Source organism: Pteronotus mesoamericanus, unplaced genomic scaffold, assembly GCF_021234165.1.
Source record: "Pteronotus mesoamericanus isolate MK-2021 breed Mesoamerican mustached bat unplaced genomic scaffold, CSHL_Meso_final contig_41, whole genome shotgun sequence".
NCBI classification, from domain to species: domain Eukaryota; kingdom Metazoa; phylum Chordata; class Mammalia; order Chiroptera; family Mormoopidae; genus Pteronotus; species Pteronotus mesoamericanus.
Genome location: NW_026555152.1, coordinates 8,042,245 through 8,067,459, shown reverse-complemented (window position 1 = coordinate 8,067,459; position 25,215 = coordinate 8,042,245). Strand labels below are relative to the sequence as shown.

At 37.7% G+C, this 25,215-nt stretch overlaps 1 protein-coding gene across 6 annotated transcripts in view; it reads right to left on the bottom strand.

Annotated features, from left to right (window-relative positions):
- ERC1 (ELKS/RAB6-interacting/CAST family member 1) overlaps positions 1-25,215 on the bottom strand; it is a 565,692-nt gene that overhangs the window by 129,737 nt on the left and 410,740 nt on the right. For all 6 annotated transcript variants that reach the window (XM_054577182.1, XM_054577180.1, XM_054577185.1 and 3 more), the window contains one exon: positions 6,555-6,699. In XM_054577182.1, coding sequence (XP_054433157.1) covers positions 6,555-6,699 — 145 coding nt within the window. The remainder of the gene's footprint in view (positions 1-6,554; positions 6,700-25,215) is intronic.

Genomic DNA, 25,215 nt, shown 5'->3' with positions numbered 1-25,215 from the left:
TGTAAACTTGTAAGGGACCCTGACTCAGAGCAATGAGCTAAGCTGCCCCCAGGTTCCTGACTGTGTGAGATAAAATGATTTGAACTTGGCTTGCTTAGAATGAATATGAAAACAGCATTTTCTTTCATAGAAACTACAATTAAAAATAAAGAGAAAAAGTGTACCAATGTTGGAGCTAAACATGAGATAACATTTTGTTTTTGTAACCCTCTGTATGAACCAAAGGGAATTTACTGAACTTCCAAAAATTTATTCTACTTTGGACCATGAATAAGCATGAGAAATTTTAGTCCAAAGGATGATTTGGAAAGTTCCAGGTGCTCAGAATGGTTATGATAAAAGTGCCTTTTCAACCATTACTTCATTTAGCACATCAGGCTACTAAAATAGACAACAGCCTTCAATGCTATGAGAAAAAGACAGATGACGTATATGTGTTGAAAGGCGAGTCAAAGGCCAGCCATGTAACATAAAGGCCTAAAATCAAAGTAAGAAAGGCATTAACCTGTACATACATTCTATTCACTAAAAACAGGGGAGCAAAATAACCCCAAATAAAGGAAGCAAAGAGAACAAATCTGAATGAGATATGCGGACAGAGCCTTGACTACTGTCATTACCAGTAACCAGCATTTTAACAGGGATGAGGAAGTCTGAACGTATAAATGTGGCTTTACAGATGAATGAGTGTGACTACAGTAGCTACTGTAGCTAGACCACAGTACATGATTAATTCCTTGATATTACCTTCTGGGAGCTGGCATTACACTAATAATAATGTGATCCTAATAGGACATCTTGTTAGAAACTGATGACAGAATGCTTAACATTATAGATACCCAAAAGTATGTAAATAAAAGATGTGAGCTCTTCCTGATTTTATAAAAATCGTTTTAAAACTCAACTGAATTTTTGGTGTCAGTATCACCATAGATTTCTTGAGAGAGGTCTTATTACCTAATCAATGGGAATAGTTGTGATCCTGGAGGAGAAGGAGGCTACAGATGGTATAAACATTCACAGCTTTAATGCTGACAATACTTCTCATAATAAATTATGACTATGAGAAATTAATATTTGAGAAGGTTAAAGCCTAAAAAATTTTATGTGACATAATTCTGAAGAAGCCATTGATTTTTCAAATAGCCACCAATTAAAATTTTGAGCTTCTCATTATAAGATAATTGAATTATCTACTTATTTTCTTTAGACCTAACTTTACATTATCCTATTAGAGAAAGTAGAGCATTGGTGATGGAAGGAGACTGGGTTTGGGGTGGTGAACACAATACAATACAGAGATGATGTATTATAGAATTGTACACCTGAAACCTATATAATTTTATTAACCAATGTAACTCTGATACATTTTTTAAGAAGTAGAGCATTTGCCTATGGAACTCAAGAGTTGAAAAGTTCATAATGAATACCACCATCAAGCGCTAAGTTTCCAGGGTAATCTTTGATTAGGAAAGATTAGTATTTCAGAGGGGCTTACTTCAGATTATTTTTAATTAATTAATTTTTTAAAAAGACTTTCTTTATTTTTAGAGAGAGGGAAGAGAGGAGGAGAGAGAGAGAAAAAAAAATCAATATGTAAGAGAAACATTGACTGGTTGCCTCTTGCATGTGCACTGACCAGGGACTGAACCTGGACTGGGAATCAAACCAGTGACCTTTAGCTTTGTGGGATGACACCCAACCAACTGAGCCATGCTGGTCAGGGCTAATTTTTTAATTTTAATTCTTTTTTTAGAGTTTAAAGTGAAAGTTTATTACTGAAGCAGTGAGGCATAAAGTTACTCCACAGGCAGAGTAGCCCAGATTATTTTTTAAAAGTATAATGATTTTCTATTTTCTTTTCTCCATAAAGCAACTCATCCTGAAAAGCACTCAAATTAATGCAGTTGGAATCTCAAGTGGGTGGTCACTATTCTTTAAGAACAAGTGTTGAGCCAATATCCTGAAATGCCTATTCTGACTGGTTGCTCTCAGATAAAGACTGTAATTGCTCACTATATCGTGTATGTCATGTTCACAGGTGATAAAGGTTTAGCAGTATTAGAGTTGAAGTGGATAATTCTCTTAACCCCAGGTAAAGGTCAAGCAGATTGGCAAGGCAGGCTACTTCCTGGAGAGCAAGGTTAGAATATCTCTTCACTACCCATAGGTAGGGACCTAGGGGATCAAACTCTCCTCTGTAATCACTCTGAACTGGAACAGTCTCTATATACTCAGGGTGGTCAAAGCTTTTGGGAGGCTGGCTTCCAGCTAGCGGGTGCTTTTAGGAGTGATTTGCAGACTGCTCAAAGTAGACAGAATGTGAAGTGAAGCATTCCTGGGTGCATATTGTTTTTACCACAGCATGTTTAGTCCTGAGAGAGTACTGCCACCTCTAAACATAAAATAAGCTGAATTACGAGGGGGGACCCAAAGAAACCTGGAATTATCTTCTGGAGGGCAGGCCCCTTGTAGTACTGGCTTCCCCTGCTGGGTGAGTCTTTTAGGAACCCACCTATATCAGTGTACCAGCTGGTGGTGGTGTGAGAGGTTGAGTTCAGCTTCAGTGATTTTTTTTTAAAGACTCTTTCAACACGTTTGCTATTTCATAATGGGTGATTTACGAGCATACCTGCCTACATCGAGCTGAGTGTTCAGCAGGTTTTGACCAAAAATGTCATGACCCCTTGCCCCGCCCTCCCTATTCACTGGATCTCTCCCTGAGCGACTTTCCCCCCACCCCCCACAGATAAAAAATACCCTCAAAGGCAAACACTTTGCTGATATGGAAGAGGTGAAACAAAAAACGACAGAAGCACTAAAAGACATCAAAATCGACAAGTTCAGAAACTGTTTTGAGCAGTGGAAAAAACATCTCAAGTGGTGTATTGCATCAAATGGAGGGCACTTTGAAGCTGGCTGAAGGTTAAACATGTAAGAATAGATACTTTTTATAAATAAATTCCAGGGTTTTTGGGGTCTCCCTTCATATAATGTGAACATACTGGTTGGCGCCAACCATAACACATCTGGAGTTCATTTGATAACCTTTAGTTGTTTTGTTTTGTTTTTTTCACCAGCCCTGTCTCCTTTCTCTGATGCAGCCTCTGAAGTGCTGCTTTGCCATGAATGAGTCAGGGAGACAAGTCATCCTGGGGGTGTATGTGCGTAAGGAAACTGGGACCACCTCAGGGGTGATCTCCAAATCTGTGAACCCCCTGTTGCTTCACCTCTTTCTGACAATGGGAGTCACACATGAATGCCAACAGCCCATTAGGCAGTGACAGCTCCACACACTGGAGAGCCTGGCCAATGTTGACTGCTTCCTTGTTAGAAAATGGCCTTCAGACTGAGGCACATTCCAGCAATTCAAGGACTAGGAGCTTTATATTAAGATAGCATTGATGCCGCATCTTCTTTCCAAAAGAGGCTCTCCTTGTCGAAAAGTCAGTAAACACACTTAGAGAAATTAAAGAATCGAAATGTATTTGGCAAGACCAGTTCCTTCTGCTCACAACATCTTAGACACTTTTTTTTAAAAATTTACTCGAGTGACTTTGGATAATAAAATTAAATAGGTTTCAAATGTATAATTCTGACGCATCGTTTGTCTGTTGCGTTGTGTGCCCACCACCCACAATCCAATCTTCTTCCATCACCATATATTTGACTCCCTTTACCCTTTACAACTCTCTCCCTTCCCTCTGGTTTATGAATTTTTTTCGTTTTTTCTTCTGTTCATTTTTTGCTTTCAGTTTTATATTCTACCGATGAGTGATAGCATATGGTTCTTGACTTTTTTCAGTCTGCTTATTTTGCTTAGCATGATGCTGTCACAAATAAGATGTGGTACACATATAAAATGGAATATTACTCAGTCATGAGAAAAAAACTGAAATACTCCTTGACACATTTTGAGAGGGCAGATACGTAAAACTTTACATGGAAGGGAGACAGAAAAACACTGTTAGGAAGGGCTCCTAAGAACTACATCATTTTTCTTCATATATATATGTCACATCACTATAGAATATTCAAGGCATATAGTTAGATGTAAGATGTTGGGAATTTTTCAGCAATTCCTTTTTAACATTATAATCATGGATTAATTAATATTAATATTCACCTAATGAAAACATACAGTCTTGCAACCAAATAACCAAAAGCCACTGTGAATGAGATACAGTATTCTAGTCTGCTAGACATTTTTTTCTATTCTATTCTTAAGGTAGAGGGACCATGAACTCGTCAAATCATATGTCTGTATCTTCAGGCCTAACTACTACTTAAGAAAACTGATATTGCTAAATATATATACTCACAAACTAGTGATAGTCTTTCCTGCACAATAGCCTCCTATTTTATATTATCAGCTCCCCCTTCTATTAAGGTACAATTGACGAATATAAATTGTATGTATTTAAAGTGTACAGTGTGGTGTTTTAACACTAAATGTATACATTATGAAATGATTATCACCATGAAGCTGACATTTTCATCACCTAACATACTTACCATTTTTTTTGGTGTGGTGAGACCATGTAAGGTCTATCCTTCTAGCAAATTTCAAACATACAATACAGTATTATTAACTGTAGCCACCATGCTGTCCATTAGATCTCCAGAACTTTTTCATCTGTGTAACTGAAACTTTGTACCCTTTGACCAGCATCTCCCCATTGTCCCCACCCCTTGGTCAATGGCAGTGAGCACTGTACTCATATTATCAGCTTTGATAAACCAAATTTCAGTCTTGAACTACTGGAAAGATGTCTTTAATAATAAGCACATTCTTTCTGCTTTACTTAAACAGGCATCCAAATATTGGATGATGTTCTCTTCTTGTGAAAAATCACTTTAGGACATTGGAAAAGCTTTTTACACTTGTAAATGAGCAATGGGTTGGTTGTTTCTATTAGTCATCTATTAATACTATAGAAAAGGGACATCTTTTAGTATTTTCTCAGCAAAGGCAGCCATGTAAGTAAACATAAAGTCTATTTTTAAGCAGTTTTAATATTGGCCTACAAACAGAGAAAATATCTTCATTATGTAAATACGGTTTCTTGCTGATTTGGACATTACATATTATGCCAAAAATGCTATCAATTGATGACTGATCACCCAAAACAGAGAAGAAGAAATTCCTTCCCTTGAAAAACTCGTTCTTAGTCTGATTATTTCAGGCAGAAGAGCAACTGTGGGCAGTCGAAGTACACAGAAAACGTGACTGGGAATGCAAGGGGTGACACTGGAAGATGGGATGGTGGCCACCGCAAATCGTACGGCGACGGCCAGCGAAGAGCATTAACAATACAGAAGGGGACGCAGGTTTAAACATACATTTTTCTCCTTATTTTCAAAGAAGAATTTTCCCCCCAGTTTTTAAATTGTGGTAAAATAAACAACATAAAATTTACCATTTTACCCATTTTATTTTTAATCCTCACATGAGGACATGCCTACTGGTTTTAGAGACAGGGGAGGAGAGGGAGAAAGGGGAAGAGAAACATTGATTGATTGCCTCTTTTTCCCCGGGACAATGCTCCAACCAATTGATCCACACCAACCAGGGCCTATTTTATCCATTTTTAGTGTGCAAGTTCTGCCCATTAAGTATATTTACACTGTTGTGCAAACATCAAAGGACAAACTTAGCTTTTATTTTCACAGATAAAGGCCTTAAGAAATATTAATCATTAAATTTGGAAAAGGGCAAAACTGCTATTACCTTGAGAGTTTACCCAGCCCTGAATAACTGATAATCATATAAATAAAATACACTTATTACCTTTAGAGTTTACCCAGCCCTGAATAACTGATAATCATATAAATAAAATATACTTAGTGCCTTCTGTAGTAGGAATCTAACTGGCTATTAAAAAAATAAGCCTTTTTCATTTCAAATGGACAGAATTTCACTAATTTCATCCAATCATTGCACAAAGTTAAAGAAACACTCTCACAGAAGACTTGTGACATTTTCTAAACTAGTTCTCTTACCAAAAATACTCTGCTTTTCCTAGACATAGCCAGAGATTTGCAAAGATGACAACTCAGCTTATAAAGATTAACTATGCAGTATACAGTATATACACAATGCAATATACAGATAATGTATCATAGAGCTGTACACTTGCAACCTATATAATTGTATTAACCAATGTCATCCCAATAAACTTAATTTAAAAAAGGATACATGGAACAGACAGCTGTTAGAAGGTGGGAGGACTGGATGAAAGAAGGTGAAGGAATTAGCTAAAGAACATACATGCATGACACACAGACACAGAGAGCAGTGAGGTTATGGCCTGAAGGAAGCGGGAGGGCGGGGGCAGGGCCTGGGTGGAAGAGGGCAAAGAGGAGAAAAATGGAGACATCTGTAATAGTGTCAACAACAACCACAAAAAGACATAAAAGTCCAAAAAAAAAAAAAAAAGAAAATTAACTAGATACAAAGATCAGATGTCTGACATGAGACCCAAGACCTTAATATATAAGCTGGCAAGGACATGGGAGCTGGTCCCAGCGACCCTCCTGGCATTTAATTATACCTGCTGCTTGAGCTGCTGCACCAGACGATCCTTCTCCCGCTTTAGTGCAGCCACTTCCTCCTGAGTCTTTTTCTTAGAGGATGAAAGCTCCAAAAGAGCTATATTGGCATCTTTTTCACTAATGGCAGCCAGAAGAGCTTCTTGCCTGCAGAAGAAAGAAAATGCCAAGGCTTTCACTTAATCCTCAAACAATTCTTTGAAGTTCCTATTGTTATTATACCCATTTTATGGGTGATGAAACTAAGGCTTAGTGAGTTTACATAGCTTGCCCACATTTACACTTGAAGTAAAAAGGGTGCAGCCAGGAATCCCATTCAGGTTTTTCTTACTCTAAATATCTTTATCACGCGTTATACTGACATCTCAATAAAGAGTTCCTAGATGTAGTTAAATTTGAAAAGTAAACAAGGTTAATAATTTTTTTAAAGTAAGAACGATCTTGTCATCTATACACTTTATCCATTTAGCTCATTTTGATAACTATTCAGTTGCTTTCATGTAAAATAAGGCATTAGCGGAACTGAAAATATTTTTATGTATAGAGTGTACAACAAATTGTAAATGTTAGTAATAAGGATTCAGAAACTCAGCCCTCTGTTTCTGGGGAATTCTGAATGTCTATAATTCAATTCTTTTTATGTCATTAATGCAAATTAAATTTCCAGTCATGGCTTTTTTGGAAATGATTATGCACGCTTTGAAACAATAATTTAAACTTCACAGATTCCTTGTGGTTTAGCTAACTACTCTTTGGTTACTATCCAGAAGGAAGAGAAGGTGGGATTTAGTAGGGGGTGAACATGAGGAATTTATAAAATAATCAGAATGAAGTTGGTGAGCAATTAGTCTCATTGTCTAAAATGTGCTCCTCAATAGCTCATCTTTTATGTAAGTCATCTGTGAGAAGACAGATTTGATTTACAGGAACCATATAAGTGACCTAAGCTTATGACACAAGGAAATGAATCTGAGAATGCACTGCCCAAGTTTAACTTTGCTTCCGTCTTTGTTAAGATAATTATGCTTCAATAGCAGTCATATGGAAGAGTTTTAGTTTAGCCACAAACTGGAAGACTATCTTAATATTCTGAGAAGGATTTGTGTTCTGGATGGGTAGGTCTGGGGAACTCTGAACAAAAGGAGGCTGTAGATTAGTTTACATTATGGAAATGAAGATTTGTTTAATTAGACTTTGCTGTTAGAAGGGAAGAAGAGCCTCAACGATTTCAGTATAACTTTCCACTGTCTCCACACACTATATAATTCTAAGATATGGCAGATGGTGTATTCCATGAAGCTCCAGTCAACACCAAAGGGATAATGATGGTCTAAATATATCCACTGACCACTTGAAAAAAATATGTTAAGTGGTGAAATGAGCTTAAAGGTGAAGGAGTTCAAGATAGTGTCACTGTGCAGTTTCCTGTTGATTGCTATCATCTGTTCCTTTTTAGGAATCTCAAAGACTGACAAAGCTGAAATGAGAAATGTGCTTTCTCAATTAGGGTGCTGCATTTCTGTGCCCTGACAGAATTACAAATTAGCTGCAGGCAAACAAAAAATGAATAAAGATAGATTATTCTAATTCAGTTAGATTGAGCCACGAGCATTTTTGCTGGATGCAAGATACAAAGATGACGGGATCTCAGTTCCATTCTATGCTTCATAATATATAATAGTAAAAATTATTCTATATTGTTGAAACTTCTTGACTGAATTCCAAATTCTTTTATAAACGATATACCTGGCCAGCTAGTGTGGTACAGTTAATCTCTGGGGTAAAATGTCACATTCCCAAATAGCAACAGGTGACAATTCAGATTTTAAATTTTAAAATATAGGATGTAGCATGCGAGGCTGAGCTACAAAAGATATTATTGGAATAATGTCTTTTTAATAAGATATAATTTGAAGTCTTTTGTTTTATATACAATTCAAATAGAATTTTTATATCTATTTATCTTTTATTGAGCATTGATAATATACTTTGAACTGCACAGAATCATACTTTCTCTCCACACCCATGGCTTTCACCCTCTAAAAATCCCCTAATAGATGAACATACCACTGTCCTTCTCATTTTAAAGGTATAATCTTGACATTCATTTCTACATGTGTATGTGCCTAAAAGGGCAATTTATAGTCAAGAGAATAAAATGCTTTGATTACATATTGTACTTAAGGGTTAGGCAGTTAAACAGACATGAGTGGAGCAAGGACAATGGGCCAGGTACAGAAGGTCACCAGGGCGGAAAGCCCCAGGGCCTAGCAACAGGCGAAGTTGGGAAAATAAGGACCTTGCCCCCCAGCGTGACCTTTCCTTCTAGGGAACATCTGCTAGAGCACATCGCTGGTCATGCAGTAGACACCCTGATCTTTCACATTGCTGGTCATGTTTAGACCCTCCTCTGGCATGTGGCTAGTCATGTAGCAGACCCCCTTGAAGGAGGAACAAGGGGCTAAAGAGTGACCTCATTCAACTCCCACGAGAGCCCTTGTACGACCACTCCCTCAAGCGTTAACCCCTAGGGATATCACCTGGGCCTCAGTTGCGTTTCAGCTTCAGGCCCAGAGAAGCAGCAAACAGACAAGTGAGGATTCCAGGACCAGCTGCATTGACTAATTAGACCCCTGCCCTGGCAATGACCAATCAGTACAGTCCAGAACCCTAACAGGACACACCTGGAAAGCTGATGAATGTTCTATTGAGACCCTCCCCTTAAATCCCCACCTGTATAAGCCCTTAGGAAAGATCTAGCCTGGCTCTCTCCCTACAGAGCACACTCAAGCCTTTCCTCACCCCTTTCCTCCAGCTGTGTTTCTTGTGCCTCTCTCACAGTTTCAAGCGCTCTTTCCTTTGCGCTTGTTTCCTGAGCCTGTATCTTCTATGACTCACTTCTTCTACCTCTGTGACTTTCTAAATTGTCTCTTAAAGTTTGAGATTAGGTTCTGAATTCTTTCTTAGCCAGAACTTAAGTGCTGAGGTTGCTGCACCAAGGTATAACACCTGGTGCCATTTTCGCCGCCAGCACTTACACTCATGTAAACTCTAGGTGATGTCAGTAACTTTTATGGGTTTTTTAGCTTTTCTTTTGTTTTTGCAAAGAAATGGAGATAGTATTTTTTTTTTAATCCAAATTTTGGTAAATTTGAAATGGACATTGTAAGGGAGAACAATCTCTTGAAAAAAAAAAATAGCCACAGCCATGTAACTTTTGGGGAATAAGAAAAATTGTTGTTCCCTTAATACATCTGATAGAGAAGACCATGTGGTATAGTTGATCTTATGTGGTTAAGTGTTAAAGACAGCACTCAAAAGTATGTACATTAAAAAAATTTGTTAAGGACAGGTGGAATAGAATTCAGAGTGAAAAAAAGCAAATTGCAAAAAAAGAAAAAATCTTATTTTAGTAGCTACCTACTCTTAATTGCTTTTTTGAAAAAAGGTATTTTCTGATAAAATTCATATGCATTCATTGAAGAAAAACTGAAAGATACAGAACACTATGAAAAAAGAAAATAGGCCTGACCAGTGTGGATCAGTTGGCTGGGTGTACTCCTGCAAAGTAAAAGGTTGTCAGTTCGACTTCTGGTCGGGGCACATGCCTGGGTTGTGGGTTCAGTCCTGGTTGGGGCACGTATGAGAGGTAACTGATTGATGTCTTTCTCTCACATTGATGTTTCTCTCCCTCCCTTCCTCTCTCTCTAAAAATAAATAAATAAAAATTTAAAAAAAATAAAATACAAAATACCAGAAATAGTTCCTTTTTAAATCAGAGTCAATTGCTTGAGTACTGGAATTCACCTACTCTAATTCTAATACGGTTTGAAGAAAATGAACCTTGATGGGGATTAACAATTGACTTTCAGAAGTTTACCACATTCTGACTTCATTTCCCATGAGCCCTTAGGGAATAATACAAGCAAATAAAATACATGGATGCCACAAACCCAGAGCAACATAAAAACTGCAATGCTCCTCCCGTTAAATTACTCTCTTTGTTCTATTAGTTCTTTTCCTCAGTTAAAAAAAATTGAAAATGTGGACACAGAAACATTCAAAGTGATTAGAAACGCCCAAATGCATGACTAACATGCCATATTACCTGCATAATGAGTAGGTAGTAGCAAAAATCCAACTTTAAGCCATTAAAGTGGTCTATTCACTCCATTCTTGATGCTTTAAACTACCAGAACAGTTGAACCTGCCCTTTGACCTGCAAATTCTAATAGAATCAAGATGTCTCTAAAAGTATTCTGCTGTGGAATTTGAGCTTCAAGAAACAGTAAGACTGGGAAAAAAAGAAAACCCAACAAAGAAATAGTTACACCACCTTCTCAGTCCTCTTTCCCCTTCTGAGAAAATTTCAGAAATAGGAGGTAAATATCCAAAGCAAATGCAGCTCAAATTTTTTTTTTGATAATTCCTGAATTCCTGAGAACACCACATTAGCTTTCTATCACTAGTCAATAAGAGATATAATTAATGATGGAATGATGATGGTTAACAATTTAAGAGACACGTGTGTGTGTGTGTGTGTGTGTGTGTGTGTGTGTGTGTGTGTGTTTAACAGAAAGGTACTGGGTTGGCCAAAAACTTTAGTTTTTTTTCCTGTAAGACGGTTCTAGGACCACTTAGTTGTCGTTAACTTCATTTGAAACAATTCTGTTGGACTGTATTGTGACAGCTGTCATATCAGCATGCATTTAAAAAAAAAATCAAAATTGGTGAATTTTTGTGCAACCATTTTAATATTGAAGATGGAAGAAACTTCATAACATTTTGGTGTATTACACTTTTATTATTTAAAGAAAGGTAAAAATGCAACTGAAATGCCAAAAAAAAAAAAAAAAAAGATTTGTGCAGTTGTGCAGTGCCTGCAGGAGAAGGTGCTGTGCCTGATTGAACATGTCAAAGTGGCTTGTGAAGTTTCTTGGTACTATTGAAAAATTTGCCAAATAATTCTTGCCTGTGGGGCTGTCTTACGCATTGGAAGATGTTTAGTAGCACCCTTGGCTTCAACATACTCAAAATGTCCAAATCAATAGTTATTGGTGAAAATGAAAAATGTGTCTTTTATTTTATATAAAAAAACTAAAGAGACATTTTGGCCAAACCAATTAAGACATAAAAGAGTATGAATGAAAGGATGCTTCCAGGGTTTATTTTTCCCTCTTCCTCCAACTGGGTATCTTAAATTGAATGATTACATAATCATGTTTCACAAATTCCACAATCCTGAAAACATCCGTAAAGAGATCAGAAAAAAGAAGAATGAAATTAGTAGCTTTACATGCATTATTGTCATGGACATGTAATCAAAGTTTAATCTACTACAATTTTAAGATAAATTTAAAACTTCCAGTCAAGATGGCAGCCTAGGCAGACATGGCTTGCCTCTTCACACAACCACATCAAAATTACAACTAAAATATAGAACAACCGTCTCTCAGAACTGTCTGAAATCAAGTTGAATGGAAGTCTGACAACTATGGAAATAAAGAAACCACATCTACCTAACTGGCGGGAGAGGCGCAGGTGTGGAATGGGCTGGTCCCTCACCCATATGCGGAGAACAAAATTCAGGAGGGATATCTCCTGGCCCCACATCAGACTCCGCAGCCCAGGGTTCCAGTGCCAGGAAGATAAGCCCCCCACATCTGGCTGCAAAAAACACCAGGGATTGAGTCTGTGGAGGAAACTGCTGGAGCCACAGGCAGTTCCTCTTGAAGAAGCCACACAAGGACTCACCTACTCAGACTTATTTCCTCTGAGCTCCAGTACTAGGGTAGCAGCTTGAAAGGTGCGAGTGGTATACATACAGAAACTGAAGTGTTTGCCAACAAGGTGAGCAGAGGCCATTGTCCCTTTTCTAAACCCTTCCCCAGAGAGCCGGCAGGCTGGTGCCATACCTGAGACCCCATCAATCTGGTTAACAGTGTTTGACCTGCCTTGGAGATCCCCAGAGACTGGGCCCCATGCCACATACAGGCCCACCCAAGCTGCTTTTCCACATGAATGGCGGGTTTTGGCTCATGCTTCATAACTTCCTAAATCTTATCAAACAAGCAACAGCTGGCTTCAGTGAGCCCCAGGCCCAGCACAAGCAACAGCCTGCTCAGATTCACAGCTTGGCGTCTCCTGGGAATTTCCAAGCCCAGCATAACTAGCAGCCATCTCAGATTGCCTTACAGCTCAGGCAGGGTGGCCCTGGGAAAAACACAGGAAGGGACTGACCTCGGCCTGCACCACCCGGGAAACCCCAGGGCCAGTGCACCCAGTGGACAGGTACAGACCACGCTGGAGCATTGTCACTCTGCCTCTGAACAACTGATCCTTTATGGAGGATGGTGGTTGGTGGTCGGTCACAGCAAGTCCTTACAGCTGACTGGTCTGGGTAAATCCCTCCCACTGATTTTCCAACTGCAACCAAGGCTCAACTACAAGAGGAGGGTGTACTCAGCCCACAGGAAGGGCCCACCTTGAGTACCCAGCTTGGGTAATAGGGGAGGCTGTGACACTGGATCCTACAGGACACCTACTACATTAGCCCACTCTACCAAGACACAGAGTCAAAGCAGCTCTACCTAATACATGGAAACAAACACAGGGAGGCTGCCAAAATGAGGAGACAAAGAAACATGGCCTAAATGAAAGAACAGATCAACACTCCGTGAAAAGAGCTAAATCAAATGGAGATAAACAGTCTATCAGATGCAGAGTTCAAAACACTGCTTATAAGATGCTCAAGGAGCTTAGTGAGGACCTTAACAGCATGAAAAAGATCCAGTCAGAAACGAAGGGATACACCAACTGAATCTGATACAACGAAAGAATCTGATGTGTATTAAGGAATACACTGACATGAGAATGGATAGAAAAGTTATTTCAATATGGTCTATTTTTCAGAACTTCTTCAAAAGAATCAAAATTAACATAATAAAGGCAGATGCTGCTGGTTAGTTACAGCTCAGTAAATGAGGCCAATTGCACAAAATTTTGTGTGGAAATCTTATATTCAGTTTTTATCTTAACTTTTTCTGAAAAACAAAACAAAACAAAAAAACCATGAACATTTTTGATATATCAAACCCACTACAGATTACAGCTGCCTGCTTCCAAGAATGGCAAAAAACTGATGTTTGTATTTGTATGTGTTAGAAACAACAAAAGCCTGTATTTTCCCATTTGTTTAAAAAATATAAAAATACATGTTTTCCTTTGTTTAAAAAAATAAAAATTGTAATGTAATCTGAAAAGAAACAAAAAGCAGATCAGTGGCGGCCAGCGACTGGAGGTGAGGGCTGCAAAATAACTGGAAAAGGCCATGAGAGAACTTTCGAAATGTGTCACGGCTTGACTATGGTGGTGGTTACACAGTATAAACGTTTGTCAAAACTCACCATCTTGTACACTTTAAATGCATGCTTGTTATTGTGTGTACATTGTAACTCAAAAAAGTTATTTTTTAAATCTCCAGAAATCTGTCTCTCATTCAGTTATGCTGGACTAGGAAGTGGTGGTGGGAAGAGCTAAGAGCAGAGGGACTGAGCAGATGAGAAGGGTCCAAGGAGCACTGACAGGACGTGTGAATAATGGCAGGCTCGCTGGGGCCCTGATGCTCCTTACTAAGTCTAGTTCTAAACTAATGTATCACCAAGGCTTCAGTGCTGCTATATTGGATACAACTTAGAATTTCTGTGAACAATTTGCTGCTAAATGTTAAATGTCATTTATCGTGATATTGAAGATCTGTTCAAGAAACTGGAGGTGATATTCACAGGAGTTCCAATATTTGGTTAAATGTGAAATAAATATTCAATTATGGAAAAACCTGCCCAATCTCCTATAGGGACATAAGACAATGATACCCTGAAGTAAGAGCAATAGAATAAAGCCATTTAAAGATAAAAGGTCTAAACTAAAGAAAGAACCTCATGGGAAAAGAGAATGCCTTCCTTTCAAGAAATAATTGGAATCCAGCTCTACTTCCATGAATATTTTAAACAAAACTGAGCTTCCTTGACTTTAAACACGGGCATTCTTTCTATCTGCCACCTTCCCCGCCCCTACTCCCATGATTCATACAAAGAGTCATCTTAGTTTTATCCATTACTGTTCTGATTATTAGCTGATAAGTAAATGCCTTTCAACAACTATACCTTTAGTTTTTCTATGGATAGTCACTATCTTATAAATGCATTATGCAGTCTAATGTTCCAGAGTTTTGCTTTCCAGGAGGCACTTTCATAAAACAAATTTCATGAGAGATTTCCACTCCTGCTGGCTGGGATACAGTATGGTAGTGAGCCATCTTGGATTATGTGGGTAAGGCAAAGCAAAGAGGCAGGATGTCTCTGAACCCCTGATAACTTCATAGAGCAGAATTACAATACCAGTTTAACCCTTACATGAAAGAGACATAAGTTCATTTGTGGTTTACTCTATTATTTTTGTCAAAGCAGGTGAATGTATATCCAACCTAGTTTTAAATCTCCTTAGCATTTTGTATACATGAGGCAAAGTCTATGAAAAGTCTATAAATAGTAAAATACACAGTATAATTGAAATGTAAAAAACAGAGAAATTAAAGAGATCAAAATTAGCCTCAGAATACATTAAAAAAAGAAGCTAGAAGACAAAAGAATATCTTGTTAAGATAACGTCTGCTCATTTGGTATGCCATTTTACTTATTGGTTAGAATAAAATCCACTAAAAATTTACAGGATCCCTATTAATTTGTAAAATAATGGAACATCACAGCTTTCTTTAAAAGAAATCTAAACTATAAAATCAGTCAACTACCAAATTTATGTAAAATACACCTATATATATTCTCCACATTTGAGGATTCTAGTGATGTATCTTTTGTAATACCCAAATATGTAAAGACCATCATTCTTTCAATACATTATGCAGGGAGCTACAATTTATGGTGAAACACTCTACCAGAAAGGAAAACAATATTATTAATACAAGAGGCTTAGAATATACTCCCTGTACAGGCCCAGTTTATTAGAGTGAGTTGTCTCCATCTCTGGTTCAGAGTAGAAGTGATCCCCAGTTTCTACCTAAATGGTCGCCTATTTCCAGAGAAAACTCATACAACTAAAGAACATGTGTTTTATTTGATTGATTGTTCAGGCCCTCACCATGCTACAATTACTGATACTCATCTTAAAAGAAAAGAAAAAGCCTCCATGACACTACTTTCTCCTAAAGCTCCTATGCCTTTCTCTTCCCTTACCGGTCAGAAACTTTTTAGGCCTTTAATATAGTACGAATGACAGTTCTGAATTCCTGATTCCCAGATGGTAGAACAAAGACCCATAAGCTCCCTTCTCCACTATAAAATCACTCCCAAACAGCAGAGCAACAAACAAGCTCTATGTTTAATGATATAAATAGATTTATGTTGTAAGAAAAACTATAATATAAAAAGAGAAAATGGATAAGGAAATTCTTAGTACAAGAAAATCAATCCAAACTGCCTACTGAGGGAAATACCTATGAAAGAGAACTAGTTTCACCTGTGGAACACAAAAAGTGCTCAAGAACAATTAGGTTGGCCTTAGCAGGGTAGGTCAGTTGGTTAGAATGTTGTCCTGACCCACCAATGTTGCAGGTTCAATCCCTTGTCAGGGCACATACAAGAAGCAACCAATGAATGCTTTTCTTTTTCTCTGTAAAAATATCAGTAAATTAAAAAAAATAGGTCAATAGCTGTGGCAAGTTGTATAACTTACAAAAAAAAAAAATCAGACTTGCTTTACAAACAGTATTCTTAAACATAAAATAAATTATTAAAAATGGAAGGCTGTGTTTTACTCCTGACCAACTGAATTTGAATCTCAGCAGATGAGCATCTGTACTTTGAAGAAGCTCTCCAGGTAATTCTGAGACCCAGTACTTTATGGAAGATAAACTGATTTCAAAGACAAAGAGTAAGGTATTAGGTATTCCTGATTCTCCACATCCCTGCCAAAACTGGGTGTTTAGATTTGCATTTACTTCTCCTATTTCAATAAGTGATTATAAAACCTACTGATCCCACAGTAAAAATGATCATTTATTTTGAACTTTTAAAATTCTGATGATATTGCAGACACTCATAATATTGACTATTACTACACTTACAAATACCATGCAGAGATGACTTCTGTGGTGTTGGTCTAGCCAACAGATTGTTTGAAAAAAAGTTTAGGCAAGTATTTCAGAATGTATTCATAGGCAGATTTCCTCCTATCTTCAGGGCAAGGGCCATCACAAGACAGATGAATTTAGGATCTTCTGCTTTCTAAATCTCTGCCTTTAATAATAGCTGGCAAGCCAAGGGCATTTTTGTCGGGGATTTACTTAAATCCTATCAAAATCCCTAGAGAATATGTCTTAAACCCACTGATTTGTGTTGGAGGTCTGTGGGGAGAAACAGCTTAGCTTGAACTGCAAGAGATGAAGCTAAGTGGTGGGTCCATAATAACATCTGGGGATAATGTGTACAAAAAGATTTATACAGGCCTTTTCTTTCATTTTGTCATTACTATTTCACAATAGTATGTCCTTCCTGCCTCACATCTGACAGTATAATATGAACACAAAAATTTCAGAATACAAACCTCACTTATATGAAGATGTAGTCCCTTCAAAGTAAGGCACATCTGTCACTGTTATAACTCACACTTTTGGGCTATACCAGTGATTTTTAAATGATGTGCTGCAAGAATTTTTAAAACATTCAACACTTGACTATTTAGTTAGGAGCACTGAATTGTTTTCCCTTAGATTATCAAAGGAAAAAAAAATGACAAGAGCCAACACAGCAATAGCTGTCTGGTGTGAATGAATCAAAATTATACATATTTTTTTGTCAGACTGGCAAAAAATACATTTTTTTTGGCATGCCACAGAATTTTAGTAATTAGTTTATGTGTGCCATGAGATGAAAAAGGTTGAAAATCACTGGACTACACTATTTAATGTATCTTCTTTTCTTAGGAAGGCTATGTTTCCAAAGGAAAATAAAGTCTTCTTACATTATTTCTCAGAACTCAAACTCCAGAATACATCCATTTATTTAGATGTCTGTTTTAAGAATTATTGAATGCTTTAAGCAATTAATCTGCGTACTCTGTCACTGTCCCACTGTTTATATAACCTTTTCCAGTCATAGATGGATAATATGTCCATACCAGCTGTCCACACTGTGCTATTGGGGGCCTTTCTTGCCTTTTCTTTATCTTGCACTGCATTCCAAGTCTGTTTGCTATGATATATGTTAGAAGAATACCAATGGTATCATGACACTCAGTCTCCACTTTCTAGCACAATCAAGGGCTAAGTGTCTTGATTTCACAAAATAGCCAACATTATACCATACATCTAATGTTTGGAGATGTGGTACTCTGCTTGGAAAAAAAAATTAGACATTGTTCCAAAGAGCAAATATCCAAGATAGTCTTCAAGCTGTATATGAGGGATATGAAAGCTTTAGGGATGTACAGGCATGACTGTTGAGGTGTGCTGAGAGAGGACTCAGAACACCCGGGCTGCTGAGATCTTGACGGCCAAAATAGATAAAAACAAACTTTGTAATTTAGTACCTTCCTGTATCAATAATGATTCAACAATTCCATCATTCATTTGCTATCAGTTTGTTGGCAAAAATTATAAGAACTCCACTCCTACACAGGTTTAGAATGAAACACTGTTGCTATATTCTATAGAAATGGGCACGTGACCATGCTTGCATTTGTTAGATGAATTATTATTACTGTCAGCTGGGATGATCCCATATTCTCTGCATCCTCCCGTAGGCTGTAGCTGTTGGTCAAATGCCAGACATAATTTAGAAAGCATAATTACTCCACTTATTTTTCATGTGTATGTGTTATGGTTACAGTAGGTATAAAAGAATGGGAAATGCAGTTCTTCTCTAAAAGTGATTTAAAAAAAAAACTTGATGTTTTTCTGCATAGCAATATTATTATTTAATAAGAAAATATGATAAAAAATAGTAAAGTAATAACCATCACTGCCTGAGTCACACATATTTACTTCTCAAAGATACAGAAAAATGACAATTGAAAACATTATTTCAAGACAATTTTACTACATATAAACTAAGTTTTTAAAAAAACTTTAAAACTTTGCATAGTATGGAATACTACGCAGCAGAAAGGAAAAAAGAACTACTAAACTTCGCGACAGCATGGATGGAACTGGAGAGCATTATGCTAAGCGAAATAAGCCAGGGGGCGAAAGACAAATACCATATGATCTCACCTATAAGCGGAACCTAACCAACAATACAAAGATGCAAGGAAAATATGACTAGCAACGCTGAAAGGAAAATAAATCAACAGAGACAAGAGGGAAGGAGGGAGGGACGGGCAGGGAAAGGGAAGGGAAGGGGAAAGTCAAGGAACATATAGCAAGGACTCACGGACAAAACCAAAGGGGAAGAGCTGAGGGAAGGAAGGAGGGAGGGGGCAAGGGAAAGTGGTGGGGGGGAGGCAGAGACAAATGTATTTAAAAATAAATAAAGAAAGAAAGAAATAAATGAAGAAAGAAAGAAAAAAAGAAAGAAAGAAAGAAAGAAAGAAAAATAAAAAATAAAAATCACCACAAAAAGTACAAATACTTTTAAAGCAAAAAAAAAAGTATTTTAATAAGTAAAATAAAGATGTTAAAACTTTAGAAAATAACTGTTACTTCTTATATTTTGCATATAACCTCTGGAAATTTTCCTCCTTGACTGCGTATTTTACCTCTCTTAGAGCACCTCTATTTTGTCTCATGTTATAGCAAAGCACACATTTTTCATATTTCTGAAAGATGACCAATGGTATGGACTTTTATCATGTTCCCTTTCAATTCAGCCAATCTCTGACTCAGCTGAAGTGCCTAACTGGTGCCTCCCTTACAGTAGTAATTCCATTTTCCCAATTGCCATTCTCTGATCAGAACAAGAGTAATAAAGACAAGATAATTTTTCTTATTATTTCCGATTTGTTCCACAACCAAAATTTTCACCTGTAGGCACACAGTTATTCTCTCGGTCAGCATTTCTCAAAAGTTATTCCACAGAAGTATCGCAGGAGATGGTAACAAATGTCCCATGAAAAAAACATTTCCACGGTCAAATAGGAGGAACATTGGGCATAATTGCACACTGGTGTAAAACTTGTAAGAGCTTTTTATGGTACAGATTACACATGTTTCATAGGAGGCTGTGTTTTAAAGCCTAAACTACTGCCCACAGGCCAAATCTGGTCCACCACCTGTTCATGTACCTCTCACGAGAAAAGGATGGTTTTTATATTTTTAAATGGTTGGAAAAAAGGAAAAAAAAATTTATATTTTGTGACATTAAAAATACTATTTTGTTAAAATTACTTGAAATTCAAATTTCAGAGTCTCTAAATAACATTTCAACAGAACACGAACACATTCATTTGTTTATGTATTTTCTATGGCTGCTTTAGCACTACAACAGGAAATTTGAGAGCCTGTGACAGAGAATGAATGGTCCACAAAGTGCAATGTATTAACTGTCTGACGTTTTACAGAAAAAGTTTGCTAACCCTGTGATAAACCATTTTCCAAACTTAACCACGAAACACTACTTCCTCATTCTCTGGGTGGAACACCAATTCACAACTTGACATATACTAGTATTCCAAGAAAAGAGTTTGGAAAGTGGTGATTTAAGGCTAAGCCAATGGTTCCCTAAAAGAATGAATAAAAGAGTTTGAATGAAGTGAGTAAAAATTCACAATGATCAACACTTCCATCATAATTACTCTAGTGCCAGGTACTCTGCTAAGCACTTTACATGGATTAATTTAATCCTTACAACAACCTGAAGAAATTGAGAGGTCACGTATAGCAGGCAGTTGTATCGATGGGCCTGGAGCCAGGCCCTGAGATGTGGATTATGGAAATGATGAGCACAGAAGGTAGTTGAAATAACAGGAGTGCATGAGATCATCAAGATCAGAGGAGGAGCACACAGTAGTGGTAAAAAGAAAAGTCGATAAAGACCTTAGAGGGAATAGTCTTAGAGGTAGAAGGAAGGAGAGAATGGTATTTTGGAAGCCAGGGAAAGAAAGTTTTAAGAAACAAGAAGTAATCGAGTACTTTAAAGTGTTTGCAGATGAGTCAAGACAAAGCATGCAAAATTTCCATTGGATTTAAGCTTTTAGAATGCTACTTCGGGGAAGCAGTTTTAGTCCTGGGAGCAAAAGCCACATAGAAAAGCGTTAAGAAACAAACAGCAGTAAAAGAGTGGAGAGGGACCATAAATTAGTCCTTCCAGATGACGGAGAGCAAAACTAGAACCACAGACCCTAAGAACAGCAGAAGACCTTATGGATCATGGGTGGATTTAATCATTGCTTGATTTTGCTTTATCGCATTCCTATCAAGTTCCCCTCCAGCCTACTTTTAAACGCATTTTAAGACATGGTGCTCTGGCTATTGAAAAGCAGCGTATACTAGCTTTAATAACCTAATTCTTAGAATTACTTTTCTATTCCATTTGGCCACATTAAGATGTAATCAGTTTTTTACATGATCGTGAAAAAAAAAATTGGAAACGCTATTCTCTCCATAGTGTTAAACAATTATTTGCCAAATGAATGACCAAGGCACTGTGGCTTAATTTAGGTCTTCCCTAAGCCCAAGTAACTGAAAGTCTTACAGAGCCACACGATCTATAGGACCTGACATTTGATGGGCTGATTTGCTGATGAATTTCTAAGATAAGCAAATATGTCTAGATATTTTATTTAAAACAATCTGTAAGCTGTATCATGTGTGAGGTCTATTCTTAAAACCTCAGTTAAACAGAGTCAGCAAATGCTGGCCCATTTGTCTTGACTATTTTAGAGAACAAAGTAAAGCTTGAGAAATTAGTATAAAAAGTATAAGCAAGAAATGGGGAACTTCAATAGTTCTTTCATGATTAGACTGATAGGAAATTTAACAGGGGTTAAAACAGTACATTATTTGAGACTGCTCCTGCTTGACTCTGATGAGGCAAAATAAAATGACCTCCTGTGAATTGTGTAATAGCTGCCAAGGGTCTTAAAATGATCTTCTGATTGGCTAAGAGTTTCGATATCTTTTTGGTGGTAGTTCTCTGGCTCTCTCTGCAGAGCAGGAGTCATTAATGCACAATATCTCTGCTTCTACTGTAGCAAATTAAGGAAATTGAAAGCCTTTTCCGAAAGATAAAAAGCCCCCAACATGATATTATATCTTTTTTCTTCCTTTATTTTATTTATTGTATTTTTTGCATTACCATTTAGTCCCCTTATACAACTGCCCCCTGCAATCACCACATTGTTGTCCATGTGTCCCTCTTCCTTTATGCTCAATCTCTTCATTCCCTAACCTATACCCTCATAGCTGTCCTGCATCTAGTCAATCTCTATTTTGCTTCTTAGTTCAGTTTATTCATTAGATTCCACATATCAGTAAAATCACACAGTATTTTTCTTTCTCTGACTGGCCTGTTTCACTTAGCGTAACAATCTCCAGGTTCATCCATACTGTTGCAAAGGGTAAAATTTTCTTCTTTTTTACAGCCAAGTAGTATTCCATTGTGTAAATGTCCGATAATTGTTTTATCCCCTTATTTACTGAAGGGCACTTGGGCTGCTTCCATATCTTAGCAATTGTAAATAACACTGTATGGGGGCTTATGTTCTTTTGATTTAGAGTTTAGGGTTCCTTTGGATATATTCCCAGAGGTGGGGTTGCTGGGTAAGAAGGCAGATCCATTTTTAATATTTTGAGGTATCTCCATACTGTTCTCCACAGTGGCCGAACCAATCTGCATTCCCATCAACAGTGCAAAAGGGTTCCCCTTTCTCTATATCCTCACCAGCACTTGTTTGTTGATTTACTGATAGCCATTCTGACAGGTGTGAGATGATATTTCATTGGGGTTTTAATTTGCATTTCTCTGATGATTAGTGGTGTTGAGCATCTTTTCATATGTCTATTAGTCATGTGTATGTCCTCTTTGGAGAAGTGTCTATTCAGGTCCTTTGCCCACTTTTAAATTAAGTTGTTTGATTTTTTGGTGTTGAGTTTTGGAAATTCTTTATAAATTTTGGATATTAACTACTTATCAGATGTATTGGTCAGTATGTTCTGCCATTCTGTGGGTTTTTTTATTTTGGTATTTTCCCTTTTGATATTTTTCTTTGCTGTGCAAAAACTTTTTAGTTTGATGCAGTCCCATTTGTTTATTTTTTCTTTTGTTTCCCTTACCTGGGGAGATATATCCAAGAAAACACTGCTATGAGAAATGTTCAAGATTTTGCTGCCAATATTTCTGTCTAGGATTTTTACTGTTTTGGTTCTAACATTTAAGTCTTTGACCCATTTTGAATTTATTCTTGTGTGTGGTGTAGGAAGATGGTCTAGTTTCATTTTTCCAAACATATCTGTCCGATTTTCCCATCACCAATATTGAATAAACCATATATAGCCCATTGTATCTGCCTGCTTCCTCTGTGGAATATTGATAGACTATAAAGGTGTGGGTTTATTTCTGGGCTCTCTATTCTGTTCCATTGATCTACATGTCTGCTTTTATGCCAACACCATGCTGTTATGATCACTATGGCATTACAGTATAGTTTCATATAACGTAGAGTGATTCTTCCAACTTTGTTCTTCTTTCTCAGGATTGTCGTTGCTATGCGGGGCCTTCTGTGGATCCATATAAATTTTTGGAACAGTAGTTTTAGTTCTGTGAAATACATCACTGGAATCGTGATAGAAATTGCATTAAATCTACAGATTGCTTTGGGCAGTATGGACATTTTAATGATGTGAATTTTTTCTATCCATGAACACAGTATATGCTTTTACTTATTTGTATCTTCTTCAGTTTCTTTCTTCAGTGCCCTATAATTTTTTGAGTACAAGTCTTTTACATCCTTGATTAGGTTCATTCCTAGGTATTTTATTCTTGTTGAAGCAATTGTGAATGGGATTATTTTCTTTTTTCCTTTTTTAAAGTATATATTTTATTGATTATGCTATTACAGTTGTCCCATTTTTCCCTTCCCTTTATTCCCCTCCACCCTACACCACCCCAACTTCCCAGGATACCCCCATTTAGTTCATGTCCATGGGTCGCACATGTAAGTTCTTTGGCTTCTCCATTTCCTATACTATTCTTAACCTCCCCCTGCCTATTTTATACCTGTTATTTATGTGGCTTATTCCCTGTATGTTTTCCACCTCTTCCTCTTCCCCTTTCTTTTACTGTTCATAGTTTTGATCTTTTTCTTAGATAAGTTCTTTTAACATTTCATATAATAAGGGCTTGGTGATAATGAATTCCTTTAACTTGACCTTGTCTGGAAGTACTTTATCCACCCATCCATTCTAAATGATAACTTTCCTGGATAGAGTAACCTTGGATGTAGGTCCTTGTCCTTCATGGCTTTGAATACTTCTTGCCAGCCCCTTTTTGCATGCAAGGTTTCTTTTGAGAAAACAGCTGATAGTCTTAGGGGAACTCTTTGTAGGTAACTCCTTTTCTCTTGCTGCTTTTAAAATTCTCTCCTTATGTTTAACCATGGGTAACTTAATTGTGATGTGTCTTGGTGTGATCCTCCGTGAGTCCAACTTCTTTGGGACTCTCTGGGCTTCCTGAATCTCCTGGAAGTCTATTTCCTTGGACAGACTGGGGAAGTTCTCCTTCATTATTTTTTCAAATAAGTTTTCAGTTCTTGCTCTTTCTCTTCTCCTTCTGGCACCCCTACAATTTGGATATTGGAACATTTAAAGTTATCCCAGAGGTCCCTAAGCCTCTCCTCATTTTTCTGAAATCTCGTTTCTTCATTCTGTTCTCGTTGAATGTTTATCTCCTCCTTCTCCTCCAGATTGTTGATTTGAGTACCAGTTTCCTTCCCTCCATTGTTGGTTCCCTGTATATTTTTCTTCATATCACTTTGCATAGCCTTCACTTTTTTCTCCATTTTCTACCATACCCAACCAATTCAGCGAGCATCCAGGTTACCAGTGCTTTGAACTGTGCATCTGATAGTCTGGTTGTTTGTTCATTGCCTAGTTCTATTTTTGGAGTTTTGATCTGTTCTTTCATTTGGGCCATGCTTCTTCATCTCACGGTGCCTGCTACCTTGGAAGGGGCAGAGTCTTAGGTATTCACCAGGGTGGGGCAACCCAGATTGCTGTGTTGTGATGCTGTCTGTGTGGGAGGGGTCCAAGAGGGAATAATACTACTTGCTCAGCTTGGCCAGCTTTCAGTCACTTCCCCCCTCTACCCACAAGCAAACTGGGCCCTTCTGGTGCTGATTCCCAGGTGGGTGGGGTTTTGTTCATTCTAGGACCCTGTGGGTCTCTCCATCAGAATCTCCTGTGAGGCTGAGAGTTTCTCCTGCCACTGTAACCCCCACAGATTTTTACCTCGAGGTTTTGAGGCTTTCTTTTCCTGCACTGAAACCCTGGATGGTGCTGTCTGTCTCACTCCCCAGCTGTTCCTCCTGGTTTATTTGCATGCAAATGTGGGACCGCATGGTCCTCCAGCTGCCACCTTGCCACACATCCTCTTCACCCTGGCTGCCCATCTCCGCCCCTCCTACCAGTCTGGGTGAATGTTTTTTCTTTAGCTC